This window comes from Barbus barbus (genome assembly GCF_936440315.1).
Source record: "Barbus barbus genome assembly, chromosome: 18".
Lineage (NCBI taxonomy): Eukaryota > Metazoa > Chordata > Actinopteri > Cypriniformes > Cyprinidae > Barbus > Barbus barbus.
In genome coordinates this window covers 9,951,066-9,978,169 of record NC_136746.1, presented here as the reverse complement: position 1 = coordinate 9,978,169, position 27,104 = coordinate 9,951,066, and the positions used below count along the sequence as shown (strand labels likewise).

At 36.4% G+C, this 27,104-nt stretch overlaps 1 protein-coding gene across 4 annotated transcripts in view; it reads right to left on the bottom strand.

Moving 5' to 3' along the window:
- The window catches only part of LOC306884548 (calcium-activated potassium channel subunit alpha-1a-like), a gene marked incomplete at its 3' end in the record, with an annotated part of 203,388 nt that overhangs the window by 76,606 nt on the left and 99,678 nt on the right, over positions 1 to 27,104 (bottom strand). For all 4 annotated transcript variants that reach the window (XM_079440502.1, XM_079440501.1, XM_079440503.1 and 1 more), the window contains exons 3-5: positions 16,671 to 16,732; positions 5,067 to 5,160; positions 4,775 to 4,886 (exon numbers count right to left, since the gene is read on the bottom strand). In XM_079440502.1, coding sequence (XP_079296628.1) covers positions 4,775 to 4,886; positions 5,067 to 5,160; positions 16,671 to 16,732 — 268 coding nt within the window. The remainder of the gene's footprint in view (positions 1 to 4,774; positions 4,887 to 5,066; positions 5,161 to 16,670; positions 16,733 to 27,104) is intronic.

Here is a 27,104-nt window from a genome sequence, read left to right as displayed (position 1 = left end):
GGAGGCTGGAGGAACAGGAGAGTAGGCCAGCGCTGTGCACTGAAGCAGGCTTAATGGACGTGTAGAATGGACAGATGCTCATTCAGGCCATTTCATTCACATCAGCAGGCTCACAGACCAACAGCATGTCACGTGTGTTACAGTCACAAACCACTGGTTCTTTTTTCTCAATCAGGGAATACTGAACATGTGTAAAGAGGGATAAAGGGTTGCCGGGATTACTCGCCACTCGTTTCTCCCAGGATGCATCTGTGCGTGCATGTACTGAAGCTTGCCACGTGAGAGAGGGCTCTATATATAAAAGAGGCTTAAAGCACAAATTAGTTTCCTTCACTGATTTCTCTTCATCTGGTCATGCGACTCCTCATATCCCTAACTGAGAAGCCTCTAGTTCAGTAAATTCAGGCCATCCAGTTATGTGGCACAATACTGCTTCAAATCACCAGATGGCAGTGGAATGCAATATCCACAGTCAGGGGTGGACTGGGACCATTGATGGTCTAAGAATCACGCACTGAAAACCTCATCAGTAAACTAATAACTTTAACATGCATCCACTGATGTACTTTTGTAGCACTGATTTATTAAAAACAGAACCCCAAAACACTGAAAATGTGACCCTGTACCACAAAACCAGTCATAAGTGTACATTTTTCATATCCTAATGATTAATGTCCTAATGATTTTTGGCATATAAGAAAAAGCAATCATTTTGACCCATACAATGCATTTTTGGCTATTGCTACAAATATGCCCCAGCAACTTGAGGCTGGGTTTGTTGTCCAGGGTCACAAATATGCACTAAACTTATATGCATATGCAAATACTCATCTAGTAGCATAACTATTATATAACAGACCCGCATATAAAACATTTGGTACATTGTACCTTCAACTAAATTACTTGAGGTCAATAAAATGTATTATTTTAAGAAGTAATACTTTTATTGAGCAAGGATGAATTAAAGGAGTTAAAAATTAATAAAAGGATTTCCATTTCAAATAAACTTTCTATTCAGACAAAAATAGTAAAAAGAAAAAACAATATCGCATTTTCCACAAAAAAAAAAAAAATTGAAGCAGCACAACTGTTTTGAACATTTATAATAATAATAAATGTTTCTTGAGCATCACATCAGCATACTAGAATGATTTCTGAAGGATCACGTGGCACAGAAGACTGCTTTGGATCACAGGAATGAATTCATATTTTATCATATTATTGTATTTAATACATTTCTGATCAATTAAAAAGCAGCCTGGGTAAAATGCACATTTAAAAAAAAAAAAAGTATTTAAATAGAAGGGTTTATTTATCCCAATTTTAATTTAGAATTTTGATTTTATTTGATAGTTTCTAAATGGTTTCTAATGCCAAACTATACCATAATGACATTCAGACAAAATCCCTAACAGGAAAAAAAAACTAATTACAGTACATCATTGAAGCGTAGCATTTTAATGGTCCTGAAAATAACAATAAAATCCAGAGTGAACCTAGGAATCTCCCTCTGTACACGTACCCTCCATTAATATGCACCAGATCTCCTCACATAAGACACTGTGATTACTGCCTTCACTTTACAGGCTGATGGGGCTTTTGGAAGAGGACTTTAGCTCACAAAACGTCTCCATTTCAGAGTCAAGTACCTGTTGTTAATTGATTGCAAGGATGAAGCAAGCTAGTGTATTATAAACAGCCTCATGCTAATCCATATACAACCCTTGTGTTTGAAAAGACTCTCCTGAACCTAGAAGATTAATTTCTATTTCCCAGTAGAGGGTCTCTGCATACCCTTCAAATTAATAGCACGTTCTCCACCGCTTTCATTAAGCTCCAATTTTCAGAAAAGGGAACGATCTCATGTGCCATGGTCTTTGACAGTCCCTAAAGAAGCAGATTTAATTATGATCCATCCTGTTTTTCTTAGCAGGGTGGGACCTGGGAGTACAGGAAACAATAGTTCACTTGGCTACATTCTATGTGTCACATGACACATTTACACCAGGGTTTAAACAATCAATTTATAAGCAGGCGTCTAAATGTACCAAATGTTTTACATTTAAGAAAAACTACGGAATAAACCATAAAATAAATTATCTGGCTATTTTTTTCTTTTGTCCTGTACTGCAGGATAGTTATCCTCAGTCTGGGAACCGAGGGCCTGACAATTATTCAATGTTTATTTAACTGTTTGTTCTCTAAAAGCTATATACCTATGTATATAATATACCTCTGATGAGCTGTACATCATCATTATATAACATATGATCAGTGTAGCCCCTTCATTTAGAGATTGCTGAACTGATGTAGCTCTAGATGTCCTATGCCGGCTGTTTCACAATCTTTCATCATGTCTGAGAATTTGTCCCTCTGTGCTGGGAGAGCACTCTTTGGTCTTTGAGAGGCTTTTATTCTGAATGACAGTCCTATACCATGTCCCCAAAAGTACCAGGAGGGCATTCATTTAATGAAACGTATACAGTTTCATATCAATAATTGATAGTGCCATATTGCAGTAGGTAGGGTAGCGTGCTTTGAACACTATAGCGGAGCTTAACAAAACCCGTTTTTTTTTTTTTAAGTTTGCATAGTATTACATTAAAAGCAGCCAAAAGTATTTGGTTTGTCTCTCTTTATTACAACAGTGCTGTTGCTACGTTTAGTAACTTGTGATTTTGTTACATCTGGAGTTCATTTTCCACTCAAAATGACACATTCACACTCAAAAAACGATCCACAAAATGTTACCGCCATTGTGTATGAAGTATTGAAGTCTCTTTCTTCAGCTGGGTGCCACATTACTAGTTATTGTAGATATACTGGCTACATGATATCTATTGTATTATTTACTTAGATATTTATGAGTAACACATACTTTAAAAGTATGGTTTAATTAAGTGCTATACTGAGTAAATCAAAGTATTGCCAAGTAAGCTTTGACTAGGTAAAAATTACTCAAACTTTTACTGGCCAAGCTTAAGTTACTTCATTTCTTTGTTAAATTTTGGAAGTAGATTTTACTCAATTCTATATGTGAAATGAAATATAATTATGCAATATTCACGTTATTTCTTTTATGAATGTTAAGTTCAGTTAAGTAAGTTTGGCTTAGGGTGACTTGCATGTAATTATGCATAATTTATTGTTATTATAATAGTAAGTACATGTAACGTGTAACAAGGACACCTTAAAATAAAGTGTTACCCAAAAATCTTACTAACACTAAACTTTTGAATGGTAGTGTACAATATACCGTATAGTGCCTTTAAAGCTCAGCACAATTAAGACTTGCATCTTATTCAAATCTCAGTTATTTTCATCATTACATTTGATGTTTCACCACTCAATCAATTGGTTTCATCAGCTAGACTAATGTCATGACTGAAAGTCTCATTTCTTCTGATTAAAATTCTACATCCTGTAATGTTTTAATCATGATGCTTCTCTGAGGTGAGTCAACACTCAGTAGACGACAATGCCCGAAATTGTGGACATCTGTGAAAGGACATCTGTGAAATTAAGGAACACTCTGATTACAAAATTGGTCCGTCTCCAAGCCATTATACTCCTAATGGTTTGAAGCTTTTAACGAGTTTAGTGTTGAAACTTTCTCAGCATTTGTACTGCACGGCCAAGTGAGTGATTGTTTACATATGCCGCTCAGCCAAACAGCTGTTATTAGGCGGATGTTGATAGCAGCTTTTATTTGATATTCATTTACTGGCTTGGTAGGGAGGAACACCATTAAAATGACAGATTTTTTGATGAACTGCGGCTTTTCTAATGCATTATTCAAACAGCAACATGGCAGAAGATGACAGTTTTCTAAAGCCGACTACTGCTAAATTATTAACTAGTGGTTTTTGATGTGTTTAAGGAAGGACGGCATTCTTTTTACAGTTGTTTTGGAAAGCACTAATGACACAGGTGATGTAACGGTTATGAACAATTGTTTTTACATTAACTGTACATACTGTAGGCTAAAACAGACCTGCTTTCCTTTGGCAAAAGGATACACAAGCACACACACACACACACACACACACACCAGCTTTGACAAAAACACGTTGTGATGGGAAATCATTACCATCAGAAGGCGCTTACTGGCTTCTCAAAACTTTATACAGGAACGGACACTTGCCCTATCCCAAATCTCACCCTTCTGTAACATCCCAAACCAGTCTAGTTTAGACACTGTAAACAAAACTTAAAAAGCTGGCTTAGGCTGGTTTATGTTTATCAGTGTGTCTCGTGCAAGGTAAAGAAACCTGGAGAACACCAGCATCCAGAACCCAAAATGTGTGACCAGTAAAGGCCTGTTCAAACCAATGAAAGTAGCTATAACTATGACGTTTCAATAACCTTTTAAATTATATGAGAACAGAGAAGTCCATAACTATAACGAAAACGACACTGTGGAATGACCTGTTTAACAATTAGAGCCAAAATCATCTCACATTCCTGCCATCCTTCCCAGCTCTTCTTCACCTAAGCCCCACTGTCATCTTTGCAGTTTGTCTAGTTCCTAAGCCGTGACATTTTGTAGCTATTCTTGGGTTTCCCGCGACAGAGAGTGACAACAAACCATGGCAGCTTGGCTTAATAGTCATAAAATCTCCTGTTCAAACATTTGCCCTTGTCTCATCTTCAGTTTGGCCTTTATCTCATCTAGCCGTGGTTTGAGCTGCTCCTGTGACCGCTGCCCTGGGGTGCAGGGACTGACAGGAGGGTCAAGAGGAAAAGGGAGTGAGGAAAGTGTTTGGAGACTTACCCAGCCAGCTCCTGTTCAGATACACTGACACAAACACGGGCGGTACTGTAAAGAAGTCCACCACTGAGTTCACCTCCAGCCAGAACCACAGCTTATCATTGGCTGCTATGAACTGGAAGAAGATGAAAAGAAATAGAAACATATATATTACACCATTTTAAAGGGGATCACATTTTAGTAAGAAGAATGAAGAATTTAGATGTATGAACAATTTCTAGTCAAACATTAAATGTTTTTGTACCAAAACATGGTAAAAAGGTGTTGAATATAAAAGTTAAATATATGTACTTACACGCAGGCCAAAGTAGAGTAAGAAGAACACGTTGAATGCCATGTCAATTTGTAACGTGAAGTCTTTGTAGAAATTCTGACAGGATTCTATAGGACTATGGAGAAAAAAAAAAAAATTAATGTTAATTTAATTGAAAACAAATTCATTTGTTTGGCCTGAAAAAAAAAAAGTCACACTGTAATCTTAATGGTCCTAAAACAAGTTTAATTTTCTTCATACAATTGATTTGTTTTCTTTTCTTCTGATTTTGAAGTGACATTTATCCTATAGGCATTTTTTTATGAGATACACCCTAAAACACATTTAAATTTGCATATATGATATACAACCCACTCGTATCAAACTTGTGTTTTTTTATGCATTTTACTTTTCTGCACTATTTTTATAGGCTATATATTTAAATATACTAATGTCTTATATAGCCTAAATAAAAGTTCATATGTAGAATACAATATTAATTTGCATTACAATTATATTCAAACCTCACATAGAATTATTTATTTACATAGTGTTATTTGTACTTTTGGTTAATGTATACATTGGTTCTGAACTCTAAAATGAAAAAAAAAAACAATCAAAACACTTTTGATGTTCATAGTATTTTGAATCAGTACATACTATAGATTATAATCACTGAATTATAACTGTTACAATTATTCACAGGAAAACAAATTAATGTAATGTGTATTATAATTCATTAAAATACATTTTTTTAAATATATATCTCAATGAATCATAGCAAGTGTTTTAAACAGCTCTAATATTTCTTCCTCTGATATGACATCAGGAAAAGTTGACAGCATGGTTCAGGACAGTCTTAGAGCGCCAGGTGCCTTTATCCTTTAGTACAAATCTTAAAATACATAAAAGCATTGCTGAATTATTCAATACATCTGGATGGTTAAATCAACTGCTGAATCATTCAATTAATTAAAAGGTTCAGTTTCATATCAAGCCAGAAGCATTTGAGCTGAGGTTAATGTGGTGCTGCCCATTCACTGAAATTATCATTGATCTCATGTAGGAAGTTATTTAGAGACCAGCCCTTGAATTCACCACTGGTATAAATAATACGAAAACTAACGACAAAACTGCTGAAATAAGGCAAAAGAAGCCCATAATGCAAGCTTAACTAGGCCTTCATGGTCAGGAAGAGCTTTCTATCAAGTTACAATTAGCCACGTCTCAAAATGCACGACCGTCAACACGTGTACACTGTGAAACACAAAGCGTCTGATCCATGAGCTCAATGTCACTTCACACTCCGCAATTACAAGAGATCTCCTGACGTGGCATCCATGCAGAAAGTATCCCTGCTCAGAAATCTTTAACAGCTTCCTCCTTAAGCCACCTTAAGGCCTCAATGTCATTCTCCAGCAAGATCCTTGACAGCCTGGGCCTTAAGACGGCACTTTCCCAGACCCAGTAAAGTTGTGATGGTGATGAGAAAAACTTATAATGGTGTAAACAGCGCTCAGGTGCCACAGAGCTTTTAACTTACACTAGGCGGCCTCAGCTCCTAATCGAGTGTCTGTGGAGGACGTACAGCAATGTCAGTGCACACAGATCTATGTCACCCTGAGGGACGCACGCACTGGGCTATTTCAGGCCCGCTATGTTTCTTCTTCATCATCTTTTACAAAGAAGTGCCACTGTGGCACTCATACATTCAGGGCACAGAAATGAATGCATATCCTGAAAACTGTCCTGGGATGGTTGTCCCATGTGCTTATGAGCCCAAACATCCCATTATGTAATAAACAATCAACATTATTAATCCCTATCAGTGCACTAGAGCTCTGCCTAAGGCATTACAAAAAATATAGAAAAATATATATACTTTTTTTTTTTTCATGCACTTGTCAAAAATTTGGCTTTTCATAACTATTTTTTTTTTTTTTTTTTCAATATTATAATATTTTTTGAGTTAAGTATTTTCTCATGCACTGAGCCAGAAATATGCAATTACCCCAAAATTAAAATTAGTTTTATTTTTTATATTCTTAAGGTTTTTACTGAGGGTTTTGTTCATCTCAATTGTCTAATTTTATACATTTTACTCTTTTTATTTTTATTTTTTTTTACTCATTTTTATTTTATTTTATTTTATTTTATTTTACACTGTTGATAATCAAAAATCCCTTCTGTAAAACCCTTTGGAAAGGTCAACAAAATGAAACAAGAACCTGGCTTTATCCAATATTCAGATTTCTGTTCTGGAAATGTATGCAAAATGTGTGCATATTTCATTAGTTAATGCCTCATTTGCATATTCAAACATAACATTTCAGAAGACTTAATACAAAGATGTTTGCAATTCTTAAACTGAGGAAGCATTGTGATTTCAATTTATATATATATATATATATATATATATATATATATATATATATATATATATATATATATATATATATATATATATATATATATATATATATATATATATATATACACACACACACACATTTGATTTGGGAGGTTGATACAGTGTTGTTGGGTGGTTTTTATAGTGTTGATACTACAGATAGCTGCTAAGATGCTAGGAGCTGTTCATGGGTACAACAATATTTCAATATGTATGTATGTATGTATGTATGTATGTATGTATGTATGTATGTATGTATGTATGTATGTATGTATGTATATATGTATATATGTATATATATATATATATATATATAGATGGCAAAAGAAAAAAGGGTGATTATTTGAATGGGGGAGCCGTCTGAATTGGGAACTGCTACTGGAGACTGGAGGGCGATGGTGATTATTTGAATGGAGGAGCCGTCTGAATTGGGAACTGCTACTGGAGACTGGAGGGCGATGGTGATTATTTGAATGGAGGAGCCGTCTGAATTGGGAACTGCTACTGGAGACTGGAGGGCGATGGGGCGGCACACAGCAGGTCTAGGTTAATACAACAGTGATTATGATTTAGGCCAAGGCACCATTTCTAAAATAAGAGTGATTTAGCACCTGCAAGGGCACCGGACAGCTAAAACCTCAGTCGGAGGTCTAAAAATAGCCTTTCTGTTTTAATTCCTCCCTGAGGTGCTCTCTGCATGTGCTTCTAAAAGAAGAAAACACACAAAGCAATGCCTCTGTGTTTTCTTCCTCTTAATGAAATCAGGAGGAAGTGAAAACTCTAAGCAGGGAAGACGAGAGACTAAAATTTGTTTAGGAGCTGAGGTTGATATTTGCAGCGATAGTCATGGCAGAGTGTTCAAACAATCCTCTGTTCAAGCTGGAGAAATGCACAGAGGACTAGCTAGTCTTCAAAGAAGCACGCTGAATATTTTTGAGAATTTCCATCCGGTTCTATCAAATACAAATACACACGAAGCTAACGGCACTGCATAGCCAGCCTCCCACATACAGAACTCAATTCGCACAAAAAAACGAACGGCAAGATAAAGAGAGGCATGTGAATTGCAACGGCATCTCTTATCTGTTTATTGATTAAGCCCCTTCAAAAAGAGGTCATGCTGGACTGAGCTTTTTAAACTGTTTTCCTGCCCTTTGCAGTGTGATTACCTCTGGAAAACACAGACCCCATCAAAGCTTTTCTCTCAGTGATAAGACCCTATTACTGCAAAAAGCTGCAGAGTCAGAGCTGGGCAAACCTCCATCCCTATGTAAATATATGACACTGACAATGTGGCCTCCTCAGCGGAGACAGAGAGCTAGAAGAATCTTTTAGCAATGTTCTACTTAATGGCAAGACAGAGAAATATAGCTCAAATGATCATTCAAAAGATAAATTATTGTATTATAATAATAAACTATTTTATTTATCTTACATTTCAAATTGTATGTTTTTTAAATAGAAACATACGTAAATGTTAAATAGCAACATTTATTATAGAAAATATAAACCAAAATATAAATGTAGAATTTAAAAAAAAATCTATAAACTTTTTTGAACAATGAAACAAATCAATGAGTCAGAGCAATGAAATGTTTCCAGAACTGATTCAAATTTTCAGGTTTTGCTACTGATCAATAATAATACTGATCATCTGTCTAAATGTTCTCATAAGTCATAAGACAAAGATAGATAAGTAGACTAATGACACATTCTGTAGTATCCAAATAAAAAGCACATTCAATTTGTCATAAGCACAATTTTGCTTAATAATATAGTGCCACAGAATCACTTTGAATTGAGTGTGAATATTCAAAATGTAATCCACATCTGAGAGATCTTAAGGTGCGATATCTTAAAAGATATCAAACCAAGCCATTACAGGTGGAGCCTGATATTAAAACAAGTTAATATTTCATCAGCTGCTGTGATGCATTATTAGAGGTGTATATGACATTGAAACCTGACACTGAATATCAGACACAGGCATGCATCACAGTCTTGGAGAACATGACCTGCCAATGTCTCTTTTTCTCCTCCTCCTCTCTCTCTAAAGAACAGGCTGCTGGTGTGTGGGAGATTTTCAAAGCGTAGGGATGCTACACTAGAATTAAACAGGGTGGATTATTCATCCCTGCAATGCAGTGCCAGGATGTTTATTTCTGTGGCTTCTCAGTGAACGGGCCATGCATTTCCCTGCCCTTTCGCAGTATAGTGTCCTAAAGCTTTTCCAGGTTAATACAGCTCAGCCTAAAAGCTGTATGTAGAAGCATCCATTCATCTAACCAGCTTCAAAAGTAAGTCATCTTTCTGACCTCACTGCATTAAACCATGTCTCTTTGCACCTTTATCAGTGCTGGGATTGAGCATTCAGTACTATTAGGCGCTGATCACCCAAAATGTCGTAAGTGGGACACAAAATAAAGGCATCCCTTGAAGGAGAGCTTCCCCTGTTGTTGCCCTACATATTTTTTGCTTCATTGTTCAGCCCTAAAAAAAGACTCTATGGTCTAGGGGAGAAAGTACAGACTGCTCCCATTAAAAATATGACAATGAAACTACAATGTTAAGACGTTTTTAACAAAACTACAACAAAGCACTAATATATGATGTATTTTCACTTGATCTTCAAGTAAATGTACTGAACTAGAGCAAGAATGGTACATCCCCTTGCAAAACTCAGCTTCATGATGCTATGAATAAAGGTGACTTGACTTGACTGAGTGCAAGGACATTAATTGGTGCCTAAGGTCTTCCAAGTGTTTGTAAGTCCATTGCTAGGTGGTTTCTAGAATGATTTGGGAGGTTGATAGTGTGTTGTTAGGTGGTTTGTATTGTGTTGATACTGTAGATAAGATGCTAGGAGCTGTTCATAGGTCCAACAATATTTGTGGCACACAACGCCAAGTTTTAAGTATAAGCACACCTCTAACCAATAAGTTATATGATTTGAGGTATCATTCAATTTTGACAATCAAATAGAGTGGAACGAGTTTTGTGCTAACGTTTAAATGGACAGTTTACCCAAAAATGAAAATTCTGTCATTAATTACCCACCCTCATGTCGTTCCAAACCCATAAGACCTTCGTTCATCTTCAGAACACAAATTTAGGTATTTTTGATAAAATCCAAGAGCTCTCTGACCCTCCATAGACAGCAACGCAACTGACGCGCTCAAAAAATTTAGTAAGGACATCGTTAAAATAGTCCATGTGACATCAGTGGCTCAATCGTAATTTTACAAGATTACTTTTTTTGTGCAAATAAAACAAAAATAATGACTTATCACGAATAAAGAGTATCCCGAAGCAAGAGTGTGGTGCTGCTAACGCAAGAGGCGGTGTTCTGACTTAGAACGTCCAACTGTCTTAGTTCATCTTCTGTATATTCTGGTTCAAATAAAGTAAGGTTGGACAAAAAAAATTGCACGTCATCCTCTCTGTATTTAAAACAGTCCTCATAAACATGTCTGAAGATTTCGACAGTGTACTTCTTCCTCTGCTTGTAAACAAGGCGCAGCACAGAACACCAGTTTCTGCATCAGCGCCACCACATGCATGTGTCGCATCAAAGACTGAAACAGACGAGAAGAAATTGTTGAATAAAGTCATTATTTTGTTTTCTTTGTGCAAAAAAAAAAGTATCCTTGTTGCTTCATAACATTACGGTTGAACCACTAATGTCACATGAACATAGATTTTAATGATGTGCTTACTATCTTTCTGGGCCTTGAATGTGGTAGTTGTGCTGCTGTCTATGCGGGGTCAGAAAGCTTGTTTTTCATCAAATATTTTCGTAAAAAAAAAAAGAAAAGAAAAAAAGATAATTGACATGTTTTGGGTTTGGAACAACTATTCCTTTAATACTCTTGGCCCTAAGTATACAATTGACAAATAATAAAAGTGAACCTTGCCATTGCAAATTCTACAAATAATGCAAGGGCAACATGCACAGACAATGTGTTATACAGTAGGTTCATTGCAATTGATTTCTTTCAACAAAGTCATGCAACAAAACACTCCGTGTCTCCACTGAAGAGGCTTTTCACTCCTCAACTGCGGATCAGTTCGACCAAAAGAAATAGTGTCCTGAAAAATGACTCCTTACACAAAAGGAGGATTATCCAGAGAAACTCAGGGGAGGGTGGTTGTTGGCCACTAGAGTGAGCTGTGCATCCACAGCGTTGAATGAAGTGCCCCCCTAAAAGCCAGACGTGTGCACTGAGGCGATGAAAAAAGACCCCCCTCCACTCCTGTCTACAACTGCTGCTTTCACCCTTCATCAAATTTTGAGTTACCTTAGGGAGTAACCATCAGCTCAGAATCACTCAAAATGTCCCACTTTAGATGTCTACTGATGGCTGTTTTAACGGACGATTACGTTGTCTATTTGAGAGATGCATTCAATGTGCCGCTGTTCCCTGTCTACATGTGCGAGAGGCCAAATAAAGAGAAAGACGTGTGGTTTGTTCCAGACATTCTTGAACAGCTTTGATAATTAGCAGCGTAAATGAGTCGTAAGAGTCATCAGCGGACGATCCATTATCAAGACTATTAACGCTGAAGTCACGCGGTATGGCAGGTCAACTGAGGAGCTTGCGAGGGTGAGAACCTGCGTGTCGGTTGCACGCATCTCTCTCTGGTGAGGACAGCAACAGCGGAGGTTTCAGCTGCCAGGACTTCAGGCGGTAACTCTAGAGCCAAACATCATGTAGATCATTAAGAGAACATCACAGCACCCACTGCTGCTGTCACAACCTGATCTGGAACTGAACCGGGTGGAAAAGACACAGACCATTAACAAAACACACACACACACGCACCAGCGAGTTCAATCCTTCTATCTATACCAGGGGTCTTCAACGGGGGTCTTGGTTATTAATACGTGAAAAAAATTAAGTTAAATGCATAGTTCACCCAAAAACGAAAGAAAAAAAAAATCTGTCATCATTTACTTATCGTCATATCGTTTTAAACCTGTATGAGTTTCTTTCTTTAGTGGAAAATTTTGAAGAACGTTTTAACTGTTTTTGTCCATATTTTGAAAATAACTGGGGTCCAAAACAACACTGGGCTTTCATTATATGGACAAGAATTTCATTGTATGGACATAATTAAAAAAATATATTTTTTCCATGTTCCATAGAGGAAAGTTATACAGTTTAACAACAACAAGTTTTCATTTATCCTCTTATCCCTATCTCAAAAATCCTTTTAACTTCAACCACAGCTAAAGTTTAGAGGATAAAGTTTAGTTAAATATTACACTGTCCACATGGAAATTAATGAAATTAAATTAAACTAAAATGTAATGCACAAACATATGAATCTTTACAGCAATTATAATAATTACAATATACAGTACAGATAATATAAAGTGTAATTTAAAATCTGTCCGTCTACACTACTCTTTAAATTGATAAGAGAGAATAATGGCATTTATACTGTTATATATGTTCAGCTTTTCCATCACAGGAATTAATTGCATTTTAAAATATATTAAAACTTTTAAACGGTACTGTGTATATTTTAATGGATTTGAGGTATGTAAATGTATTATAATGTGGTAAAAATAAACCTCGAAATTCAACAACAAGCTTTCATGCTCCATATCTCTATCCACCTAGGTGGTCCAGAAAAAAGCCTGATAAAATATCAGAAAAACATCCTTCCAGTGAAGTACTTCTATCACTCAGCTGCTCACTCATGGGTTAGCCGCTGCACTGTTTGAGGTGTCACAGCACTGTCTGTCATGATTTTAAGTACAGAGAACTAAAGTGTCTATATGGCTATCATTCATAGTCTAGCACTGTTCAGTCTCTCTACAGAAATGATTAGAGCGATGTCCAGTCTGACAACAAGTCCAGCCCAGATAATAACAGATCCAGATCACTCAGTTAGGCTCTGCTATCTGGAATCCACCCACACTGCAATGCTAGTGAATTTAGGACATCGCTTGTCTGCAAAAATCCCCTGACTGAGACCTCAGACAATAGATGTGACAGGACAGCTTAGACTAGGCTGTCAGTCAGTTTGCGGAAGAGCCACCGATTCACCTCAACAGTATAGAGCAATGGTCCCCAACAAGGGGCCACAGGATGATTTAAAAATATCTAAATGTATTATTAAAGAAGTCCAGTATGAAATTAACAAAATTTTAGATTGAAAATTTCCTAATAATTTACTCACCTCCATGTCATCCAGGATGTTTGTGTCTTTCTTTCTTCAGTCGAAAAGAAATTAAGGTTTTTGAGGAAAACATTCCAGGATTTTTCTCCATATAGTGAACTTCAATGGTGGCCAATGGGTTCAAATTGCAGTTTCAAAGCAGCTTCAAAGGGCTCTACATGATCCCACCCGAGGAATAAGGGTCTACAGAAACGACCGGTCAGTTTCTAATAAATATAAAAAATGTATATAGTTTTTAACCACACATGCTCGTCTTGCACTAGCTCGATGTCACACATCACGTAATCACGCACGCGTGAAGTACCGAGTTAGTGTTTACAAAGCGAACATGCAAAAAAAGTCAAACGCCCTTTACAAAAAAAGGTAAAACAATGATGTCAGGTGTTTTTGATGTTGGAGGAGAAAATGAAATGCAGGTTTTTTTTCTCCCTACCCTACCTTTTTGAACGAAGTACACAGACAAAGAACTAACACACGTGACTTTTCCAACGTGATTACGTAATGCATGAAGTCGCAGACACGTCACAGAGCTAGTGCAAGACAAGAATTTGTTAATAAAAAAATTATATACATTTTTTATTCTTTTTTTTGATCATTTTGCTAGAGAAGACACTTACTCCTCGGATGGGATCGTGTAGAGCCATTTGAAGCTGCATTGAAACTGCAATTTGGACCTTCAACCCGTTGGCCGTCACTGAAGTCCACTATATGGAGAAATATCCTGGAATATTTTCCTCAAAAACCTTAAATTTTCTACGACTTTCTCTGACAACAACAAATATGCAGCTCAACCTTTGAAAGATCTGAGACGAGTCAGCTGACTCATTTGAATGTAACAAATGAGTCGGTTGAACCAACTAGCAAATAAATATCAATCAAAGTGGGATAACCTTTTAAGCTGCGTTCACACACCAACGACTTTATCTCTGTAATGTGAGGATCCTAGTATTGTGGCTGTAATATTAAATGGTAGCCAGCACGTCTGAACATATCTTAAGAAAATGCAACCACAGACTTCTGGTAAAAGCCATGATGACAAAGTTGTAATAAATTAAATAATAAATTAAATAATTTTTAAATAAAAATTATAAAATACATTTTTTTAGTACTATTTATTATGTAGCAAACAATAAAGCCCAGCAAAATTCTGAGGGTTTGCAAAAATGTATGGAATTAAAGTAAAAACAGCCTCCTGCAGGAAAAAATGAACTGACCTCATCTAAATCTGTTTATCGTCTGTCTCACATCTGCACTCAAATGAGGAAGACGCAGACTCAAAGATGTAATGTGAAAACATGTATTGTATATAAGGAGCCAGATCAGGATTTTTTTCTGAATGATGCATGACCACAGCAGCTCGCCACTCCCTCTGCTTCCTTTACCATCCTGATCCCAGCATTATAGGGATTAAAATCTCCCATCATGCCTGGCTTCCCTCCAGCATGCACACACAGACTTTATACGAGATCGTACACATGCTCATTTGAGCGCTTAGCTTAGATTTAAACTGCACGTGTTGGCTTTTTATATGCTTCGTAATGCCAACACAGCAATCAGAAACTCACTGCTATATTCCTAGTGACTGTGTTTCACTTATTATACAATCACTGATATAAAAGTATGCACAGACTGGCCATCACACTGAGCAAAGTCCATCTCGAAAACTTTGATACCTGGTTGCCTGGGCAACAGCTAACAGCACACCTTTCTCTAGGGAGCACAGAGGGGTGGGCGACAGAGATGCTCTGCTAATGTAACCATGGAAACTGGCCTGCTTGGCTTTCATTGACAAAATAATCCCAAGTCTTTCAAGTCCAACATTACAGAACAAAAACCTTGAATTATATAATGGTACCCTTAACAGTACCAATGAATGTAGGGTTCATTAATATGTATTATTATCTATATGGGGAAATAGTACCTTAACACTGCCCTGCTACCATCTGTGCCTTGTACTCCTAATGATAAACTATTGGAGGTTTATGCACTTTACAGAAATCCTGACCTGCGTGTTTATAAATTTTAGTATTTAATGCATTCTTCAAGCTTAACCTTCAACCTGGATATCAAAATTATTGTAATTCAAATCAATCAACAAAATTAAATAATTTATTTAAAGGGTTAGATCACCCAAAAAGAAAATGATCCTGTTATTTACTCACCCTCAAGGCATCCTAGGTGTATATGACTTTCTTCTTTTAGATGAATCCAATCGGAGTAATATTCAAAATTGTCCAGGCTATTCTAAGCTCTATCATTGCAGTCAGCGAGTGTTTCTGTTACACAGTCCAAAATACATAAAATAAAGTGCGCAAATCCATGAAAAAACCTGCCTCATACAGCTCCGGGGGATGATTAAAGGCCTCTTGTTGCGAATCCAAGTGTTTTTGTAAGAAAAACACCTGCTGACTGCAATGATAGAGCTTAGAAGAGCCAGGACAATTCTGAATATTACTCCGATTGGATTCATCTAAAAGAAGAAAGTCATACACCAAGGATGCCTTGAGGGTGAGTAAAACATGGACTAATTTTCATTTTTGGGTGAACTAACCCTTTAATATTTGGGAAATTTAAGTTTACAAACAAATGTTATTCCCTAAGTGATATCTTCATTTATTAAAGCTAAAGCTAAATCTGTAACCCTGTTCCAGAATCTGGAATACTGTTTTATTATTAAATTTTTTTATACATTTTATTTTACATTTTTATGTTCATTAAATCTTTACTCCTAGAAAGAAATTAAAATTGATTTTAAATTGTCTTAAAAGTAGCAAATTTCAGTAAGAAGAATACATTTCAAACTTCACATAAGTATAAAATAAAAGATTTCACATTGTGTCATTTTCTAAATTTTGACCCTATTATCATAGCCCTATTATAGTTATCCCTATTTTGTGCTATTCATAGAAAGTGTCTTTATACTAAAATGAGGCAAAGGAAATCACTTGTTTCTAAGATCTCATTACTGAACATCTGTATTAAAGGCCTTTGACTCGTGTGAGAATAAATAATTCATGCCAGAGTTGTTGAATCAGAATAGTACTCACTCCGAAGAATCTATGAAGTATATTCCCAGTGCTCCGATGCTGAGTGCAAAGACCAACACCACCTGGAGGGGGAGAGAGAAAGAAAAGAGAGAAAGGGGAAAGGATATCATTAGTGAAGGTCCACTGAGAACAGTACCACTTACAAAGAACAGTTTAATCCTTGAGCTGTTGAACAATGAGCACAACTCATTTCCACTTATGCTACATGTGCGGATGAGACATCATAAACAGGAAATGTCATACAACTGTAAGTGATCTCACCAAACCTAGTGGGCTGTCAATCTAAGCACCGTTTATGGGCATACACTGATTACACTTATTGGTTGCTCAAGAAACATTTCTTATTATTAACAGACTCCTCCTTGTTATTACAGACTCCTAACTTTTAAACCGTAGTATATGTTTTTACTTTACAAAGGAAATGTGTGTATATGTCTGTGAAAAACACATGCTGACAATTACAGTTGACATTCTGAATAATGGGAAGCCCCTGCACTAGTAGCCCCGGCTCAGTGGAGCGTAGAGCACAGGAGAGAGGTGCGGGGAGCACAAAGCTCCTGAGGTCAAATCATTTGATCTTTCCTGGGATTCAGCATGTGAGATACACACTATCCCCATATCAGGTGAAAGTGAGACAACTGCTATCGAATGGCTGCTATGTTATGGTACGTGGTGGAGTAGTACACATGCATATACACCCAGCAAGTGTGCTGACCAGTGTCAATCACACAGCTTCCCAAACTAGTGGGAAAGAGCGATACGCGAAAACAGGAGAAAAAGTGTCACGCACTAAAATAAATCAGAAAACTTCAATCCCTGCATTACCTCCCTAACAAAAACATACTATTAACACAATAATATAAAAACCTTATAAAAACCTTAGTTAACATTCACTGCCATCTCCAGTGACAATGTCAGTGGAAAGCTGACTGTGGAAACATAAAACACATTTAGTAATATTATAGACTGTTGAAATGCACATTGCACATCACATTTAGTGTGGCAGCTAGAGCATATGCTCCAGGCATGTTCACTTGTGGTGCTCATATGGGTAACACAAGTTTGAGTCTGGCCTGCGATGTGTACCAGTTCAGTCATTTCCCCTCTTTTCCCTATAATCTTCCTGTCAGTCCCACCAACAATGACCTTTAAAAAATACTATAGTATATATAAGAGCTATTATTTTATTTGAATAGCACACTTATGTTCTTCATCATTTACAAAATTACTTCAAACTTCAACGGTGACATTTATGAAAATGGGCTACGACACATATACATATAAACATAGACATACATATGTCTGATATACAGCACCTGAACTGCAGACTAAAGAAAATGCAAATGCACAATGCTTGTGATTAAAGAGCAGAGATACCTTTATATCCTTGCCTGTCTTTTCCAATAAGTAGATTTTTGGCAGACTACCATATTAGTTTTAAAATTCCTGCACGGCAAAAAAGGAGAGAAAAAATGCAATATGATGAGATTTATACTGCTTTTTCTTATTGAGTCTACTAAATGAGGTCGCTCCTTGAACAACTTCTTGTTTCAGATCTCTAATCCACACTATAGTCTGCCAGCTTCTATATTGACAATAATGAACAGTCTAGCAGTGTTCACCATAATCATGAACAATATAAACAGTATCCTATTTCACTGAATGTAGCTAAAATCTTTATATAAAATGGACAGTTTCTGTACTGGCTTTTGATTGGTCAATAGAGCATTCTAAGAGTGCTAAAATATACAGAATATGACAGTTATGACTTGAAACACATTCACTATATCTCTGTACACCACACATTTGATAACATTACTACTGATTACATCTTCACAATGAGAGCACTTCATGAAATTGGACTATATTTTAATCAATAATGTGCCATTATTATTATTATTATTATTATTATTATAAGACAACAACCGTTTTCTAAAATCAGGCACCTGAGGCCAGGCTAGCAACTTTATTGACTGTATTACCAATAAAACACAGCCTTATCGCTTAAATAAAGCACTCATGATCAAACCTGTCCTGAAAAGCATGTGAAAGAACACTCCAGGCAATCTAAAACTGGAAATGGAACAAGTCTTGTCACTGGCCTAGGTTGAGTTTCGAGGTGAATGGAAAAGTCTCTTTTTGTGTGGTATAAGGTGATTGGAGCTTCTTGACCCTTAAGGTTGAAAGGGCAATTGGCCGGAGAGTGGACATCTCAAACATTAAAGACTGGAAACTGCAGCTGCCAGACAGGCTGTTTGTGTATCCAACAGTGGAGAACTATACTAGCTCACCTCACGAGGTCAAAGGCAGGGGTCTATTTGAGAAGTAATTCTACACACAGACGAGTTCTGCTCGAGCGATTAGCTTTTTTCAGTATTATTAGGCACAATGATTCATCGTGTGCTTGTGCACAAAATAATTGGGCCAAACACGGATCATGTTACATGTGATGTTCAAATCACTAAGGCCGTTCATTACAGTTTCTCCTATATCAAAGATGAACAATAGTGAAATAGTGAAATCCAAAACTTTTACAAAAAAAGTTAACGTTAAAAGTTCAAAGTTAATTTCAATGGACAACATGGCTAAATATAATTAAGAAATAAGTTTGCAAAAGGATATGATATTAATGACACAAATTGTTATTAAAACATTACCTAACTAAATTTATTAAGTGCCATCCTTACACACGAAAACAGAAACTAGGCTTATTATGGACTACTATACTATAACTACTATCATGGATGTACAAAACTTTATATATTTTCAAAATCGAATGCATTTTCTAAATAATATTCAAAATTGATTACATACTTTAAAAAATATCAGTGGGCTCATCTGATCTTGCAAAATGCTCAAAAAAAGTGTCATGTCTGTATACGTACATATACTACCTCTCAAAACTTTGTGGTTGGAAAGAGTATAATGTTTTTTGAAGAAAGTCAAAAAAGCATAAGATGCTTATATTTTAATCTTCTTTGATAAATTTGACTTTTTTTCAGGATTCTCTGATGAACAAAACACTCAAAAGAAGAGTCACACTTTGCTGCTGAATGAAAGTACTACATTCACAACAAAAAAAAAAACCTCCAGGTCCCTGTAAGGATCTATAACATTTGTTCAGAGGATGTAGTCTTCATCTCTGTCACAGTATGATCATAGACCTAAAGCAGTTGGTGAGCCATTCTGTCTCTGTGACCACCAACAATACTCATACTGCTTTACACAGGCCTTCTCTTTTGAGGTTCATAAAGCAGTTGGCTTAGCTTAACAGTATCCCGTCAAAGCAATATACAAAACCTCTCGTAGAAGCCAGATCACTGCATCCATTATTGATGACCAGAGGCTGATTATTTTCATGCAGCCTGTATTTGGATTGATATCCCACATTGTCTAGTGAGAAAACACCTTGATGCATTTTTAATTGGAGCTCTTTGTCTGGGTGATAGCAAATTCCAGTGAGAAGCAGCTGGAGGAAGAGGAGCTGTGCGGCTCAAGATAAGCAGAGACCGTAAAAAGCCACACTCCTCCCCCTCACTGCAAGAGATACTAGACACTCCAAAATCATTCAGAAGAGCTGCTTTTGATCAAAGATGCTGGAGGAGCACGTTAATGCAGTTTTGATATTGGATGTCTCCTCCCATTTGACTTCATAGTTCTCTTCTTCCACAAGAGGGCACAGTGTGCTTGTTCTGTGGGTGTGTTCACACTGACCTACTCCAGAGTCCTTACAGCAGGTTGGTGACATTAACACTAAAGATCTTCACACATGAAACAGAAAACGGAAATGTACTAGAAATAACAGAAAATCACTTGTTTTGAGAGAAGGCCATTTGAATGGATGAATTCAAAGAATTCAGCTACAGTGCTAAATAAATCCACAAAAGACAACCACTACCAAACGCTGTTTTCCTTGCAGCTGAATAGTGAGTTTCTTACTATGGATGTTTTCTGAAAAGCTTGGCATTTGAGCACTCCTGATGAACTGAGTCGATAAGAGGCATCGTCTTTAAACTGACCCAGTTATTCATCTGGAAACATCGGTGCCAGCACTGCACTCATCTATCGCATGAGCTCACTGCAAACACATTACCACAATTACAGCACTGGAGGAGCAAAGGATTCACAAATACATACAAACATATCAATGGGAGAGGGATTCTGGGATATGGAGGATTTCACTGCTGTTCCTAAAGAGATGAGAGAATTTGTACTTGATTGCAAATGGATCAGTCTTTTTCATCACACATGCCAAGTTCTTAGAAATTTACACTCTGCATACACTTTCATATTTTTAGAGACTTTAATCTTTAACAAGTTCAAGAATTTAATTTCTTTTAAAGTTTTTTTCTTCGTTATATAAGGACTGTTGTATCACCCTGACATTTCTAACTTTATGCCTTATCCCCCTTAAAAAAATGCATTTTATGAACTGCATTGTAATGTATTTTAAATAAATAAATACTGCCATGTCATTGACGCTTATGATTATGACCTTAACAGCTAAGCATATAGATATGCATACTGCTCCTGATATAACCCATTACAAGAAAGAACAAGGGTGCTAAAGAGCTATCGTTTTAAATGTAGCACAGCATTTGCCATGCAGTGTGCCATTTCAAGTTGCATCATGAAACTGGTGTTTACAGATAGTGTAAAGGATGAATCTGGATTCAAGATGGCCCAGTACAGTCATGACCAGAAATATGACTCACAACTCACACACACACAAATACATGTTACAGTTTACATGATCCACTTTACAGAACTACAACTACATAGCATTTTCTGACCACAGCGTTGTGTTTCTCTGTGCATTTTCATGTGATAATTTCCTATACGCATTTTCAATCGAGTTTCTGGTCTTTCAAAAGACATTCATGTAAGTGATGAAAAATGATATTGAAGGTGTTAGTATCTCATGAGGCTGCTTGAAGGCAAAATGGCCAGCCCCCAGAGGAAAGTGACACGGTGTTATGTAAGACTGATACAGCACTTGGCATGATGAGAGTAAGCTTGTATTGTGTTTTGACAACATATAAGAAGTATCTTAATAATATATGTGAACAAAAGGGCCGCTGCACTGACAACAAAAAGTACTGAAATTGTATTAGATCCATATAATCCACGAATAAACAAATCCTTGTGCCTATTAAACTGGCACATGTTCCATGTCATGATTTGACATGATATTTAGGGGTGGGTAATAGATTGTGCATCAGAATCAACGGTTTGACAAAAATACTTTTTTGAATGCATAAGGCTCCTCTTTCAAAGAATGAAACAAGATTATGCTAAGCCAAAAATAAAATAAATAAAATAATAATAATAATAATAATAATAATAATGTGAACAAGTAGACATTCACTTAATTTCCTATCAGAACTTCTTGAAACGGTTTTATTAACTTTTATTATTATTATTATTATTATTATTATTATTATCATCGTCATCATAATATTTAAATATGCAAACAATTATGTATTTTAAACAACTATTGCATAAATACAGTTGTTTGTTCTTATGCATGCAAACATTTATTAAATTGATCAAAAGTGACAGATTTTTACTTTGTTACAAAAGAAACTTTTTCAAAAGTTTTCAAATTTTAAATAAACGCTGTTCTTTCTTTCCATTAAAAATTTCGGAAATACTTATATAATGGTTGAATCAAGGTTTCCTCTAAATCAGAGGTTCCCAAACCTGTCCTGGAGGCCCCCCTGCCCAGCACCTTTTGTATTTGCAGGGCATGGGGTCCTCCAGGACAGATTTATTAAGAACCACAACTGTTTTTAACATTAATAATAATCCAAAAATATTACTTGAGCACCATATCAGTATATTGAAATGATTTCTGAAGGATCACGTGACACTGAAGAGCAATGATGCTGAAAATCCAGCTTTGCATCACAGGAATAAACTACATTTTAAAATATAAGTTGTTTTAAATTACAATAATATTTCACATGATTATTTTTTACTGTATTTTTTATCAAATAAATGCAGCCTCGGTGAGCATATTTTTAATAAACATTAAACAATTTGTCCAACCCAAGGGGTATAGTGTAAATATAAATATGCAAATAACTTTGAGAAGTTTGTAAGGCAACCCTAGCAACTAGAGCAAACATATAGAGCACTCCTGAGTTGAAAGGGTCAAAATATCATCATTGTAAGAACACACAAATCCAGAACATGATGAACCAAAGCAGTTCAGTACATTCAGAAAGTGTTTACCGGTAGATTCCCACAGGAAACACTACAGAGCATTTGCCACTACAACTCGGTTCCACAAAACCACATAGGAAGAACCCTACAGGAACCTGCTGAGCTCCAGTAACGTCAATCAGCAGTACAGCAGAGGAGCAGAGACAACACAAGCATCAAACTACAAACAAACACCACTGTAGTTTAATAACCTACCCATCGTCCAATCACAACTACGGCAAGCTCAGCATTATTCATAACCAAAGACAAGTGTGTATTAATTGGCTACGAGATTAAATTGAAAATGTATATGAAAATGTAGATGTTATGTTTCCCTTCCATTCTCATTAGACAGAGTAAACTGCCTCCTGGAGCCACTTGAAAAACACCAGCAATGTACAACAACAAAACACAAAAATGCAATTACACAAATAATCAATTTACCTCAGATCTGCACACCTGACAGATTTCCATATTCATGAGCACATACCGAACATCACAACACAAATATTATGATTCAATCAGGCTGCCCACAAGCCCTCCGATTCAATGCCAATGCTTTAATTATGTAAATGATCAAGCTGTAAGTTACTGTAGAGCTCAAGGGATGAAAATGTCTTCGGCGTGATTGGAATGCACAGACACACATTCAGGCAGCAGACTCTTGAGCAAGCGCACTGTTTACCGTGTGGACTGGTGAATAATTCACCACCTGACTCCATGGGAAATGGCACCTACTGGACACTGTCTTCCAATTACCCTCTCAGTGGGAAACGCAGCATTGATTTGTGAAGACGCTGGGTGTTAGAGCAAATAGTCGACATATAAACAACATAAATGTATTCCTACGGTGTCGGTGTGAAACTTACCATAGAACTGAATTAATCTGCTCGTATTCAGAAAGCAAAATCACCATCATTGTGATTACTACTGCTGTTCAAAGAAATGAGACCTTTTTAGGCTGATTTTCCACTGGTGGAGCATAAAATGGGTGAAACAACAGAGATAAATCATATGTGACCCGAATTCTAAATAAGCAACTATCAACAACCAAGAACACCCTAGCAACAGATTATTTTAAACTGAAGTTAAACTGAATGAGATTTCTAGTTCCCAGCATGCATTGCGTCATGCTGCATATGGAGAATAAATGTTGAAATTAAGTGTTATTTTATGTGCTTTTTATGCTAGATTAATACAGTGAGAGGAGCGTTAGTATTTAATGTTTGGTTATATTGGGATTTATATGGGTTTCTGTTATACTGTGGCTACCGTTGTGGTAAACTGCAGAGCAGTTGACTGCCAAAGAGCTGAGTTAATATGACAATCGAATTATATGACTTTGATGAGGCATGGGACAAAAAAGTAATAAAGCCAAAACCACCGCATACAGCCTCTCATTAGAGTAGAGGTATGTTGATTTGATCAGACTATAATCAGGATTTAAGGAGTAAAGTGAGAGTGACTCCTGGTTAACACGGAGAACTAACGGGTCATGTTTAGTCACTATTTATATTTGATTTATGTATGACAACAGAAAAAAGTAAATGGGAACAGCTTTATTGGACATTCAGTTGTATTACAGCATGTGACAGTTCAGAAAATAGAACAGATCCAAAGTGCTAAAACTTGTATGAATGCCAACCTGACGTCATGGCGTCATTAATATGCTAATTAATGTGTGACGCCACCTGCCGCCACAAAAACAACACTGTGGTTGTGTACACACACTGCCAAGACATTTAAGTTATATTAATTATATGACTTACCATTGTCAATATTTTAATTTAATTGCAATTAACATGCACTGTAAAAAAAAAAGTTGAGCCAACTTAAAATGAAGGCAACCAGCTTCAGCATATTTTTATACAACAAAAAGTTGAGAATCTCCTACAAAAATAAATTGAGAGAACTCAAAAATCTGATGAAGCTAGTTGTCTTAAAATTTTAAGTTGGTGCAACTTTTATTTTTATTTATTTTTTTACAGTGTGGTTAGCACAAAATCTAAATTTAGCTCTTCTAAGTTTATTAAGGTTTGTTAAATGTGACTTTTTGGAGTTTAAATTGTAGTTTAACAACTGATTACTTCAAATTGTGAGTTCTGCTAACTTTTTAGGGTTTACAGTTTATTAGCAGATCAAAGCATAATTTATAAATCATGTTTAACTTTAATCTAACAGTTCACAAAAACACTTTCCACTAAGTTGGGTCAAAGCCTGAAATTGTCTGTTCTGACAGGGTCGCAACAAGGAAAATAACTTTGTCCATTTGTACAATAAATACTAATTTTGGCATGGTGTTGCGTTGTTACTTCATGACAAATCTGAGTACAGAGGCAAAACCTACATCAAAACAATGTCCGATTAACACTGTCAAACATTACAGCTGATCCTCACTTGGTTGACAGTTTCACCTCAGTTGCCAGCCGGTTTAAATCCTTTGATTTAATTAAGCTCAGTTTCATAAGAGCAAGCCCAGAGTCGTTCTTAAACATGTACCCCATCTGTCCCCACAAAGAAGAAACATTAGGCTCAAAACCCTTATAAGAACAAAAAAAAAGTCTCATTCAGCCAGGGTGCAGCAGCCAAATAGTATCATGACCTCTTGAAGCTCAGCAGAGGGGCTGCTGTCATGAGCTGTCTGGTGGTGAGTTAGTGCTACAGACACTGCTCTGATGAGAAAGGGCTGCTGGAGTCGAGCCCTTATAACCCTCAGTGTCCAGAGCACAGCCCTCTGAGAGGACCACCTCCATGTCAGCTCCCTCGATTCATTCTAGCAGACACACCCATCGATCTGATTCTATTTCCACATCCAACACTCAGCTGCGTCATCCAATTTTAGCACCTGTGAAAACTGTACACCGTGACAAAATGCATTACCTTCTGTAATGCTGCAAAATAATACTACTAGTATTATTAGTGTACAATACACTACACAGTCATATTCACAGATGGTAGATGGCAGATGGTTTTATACAAATACAGTTTTATCATCGTACATCCCTGAAAACTGAACCCCATAACCTAGCAGTTGCTAGATTGGCTTTTGATACATAGCTTTGGTAGCATCAATATTAATGGGTTGAATGTTATAAACCAATAATAATGCATGTATGCTATGCATTTTCTGCAATCACTTTCCAGCAATGTGTTGAATATTTGAACTTTTTCCATATGAACGGAAATATAGGAAATATATACACTAGCATTCTAAAAATTAGGGTCAGTATGATTTTTTTTTTTTTTAAAGAAATTAATTTTATTCTGCACGGATGCATTAAATTGATCAGAATGAAAGTACAGACATTTCTAATGTCTGATATTTCAAATAAACTCTTTATTCAAAGAAACCTGAAAAAAAAACATCATGGAGTAATGATGCTGAAACTTCAACTTCACCATAAAGTAAAATTAAATTAAATAATATTTGGCTATTCGCAGGGCTGCAAGATACGATGCTTGCTGTGCTTTCTCAGGTATTGTCGTGATGTTAGTCCGTCATACCTTTTGCTTGGCGTATTCTTCTTTCTTTGAAAAAAATCCTTGCCGACCTCATATATATTTTTTCCCCATCCAAATACACTAAACGTAAGAAATGCATATAAATAAAGATAAAATGTAACATTGTGCTGGGGGCAGTGAATAGTTTTTTTTTGTTTGTTTTTTTCAATTCTCAAAGATTCAAACTTAAATTGTGAAAACTATCCTTGAGTCATAATGCATAACACAACACAAGGATCTTTTGGCACAAAACTTCCTGTGGCTAGTTTTTCATATTGATTCTTTCTCTCAGTTTTCACGTCGCTTTGGCAAAAAACAGCCTTTTTCATATACAGTCATTTTCAGGTCATCACTAACATTACATCCTGCAAACAACACTCAAAGCCACAGTCAATGGCTAACACCTTCAGCAAAGTCTTAGTCAATACCGCTTGGCAGCTAAACTTCTGAGAAACTACAAAAAAATGTTGCAGTAAATAAAGCATCCATCCCCTGACAACTTTGGCCTGACAGATGCAATAAATACAAACGGCTTCATCGATGTCCTGAAACTAGAGGCGCAAATGGCCCCTATCCATTTAACACTCCAAGTCGAGTGGGATGGACAAACTTCATCCCAGAAACAAGTGATTTATAGCGAGGACGGAAACAACAGATGAACCCATAGCAGTTCAAGGGGAACATCTGGGCGTCCAACAGTGGCCCAGCTCCATGGCGTGGAGAATT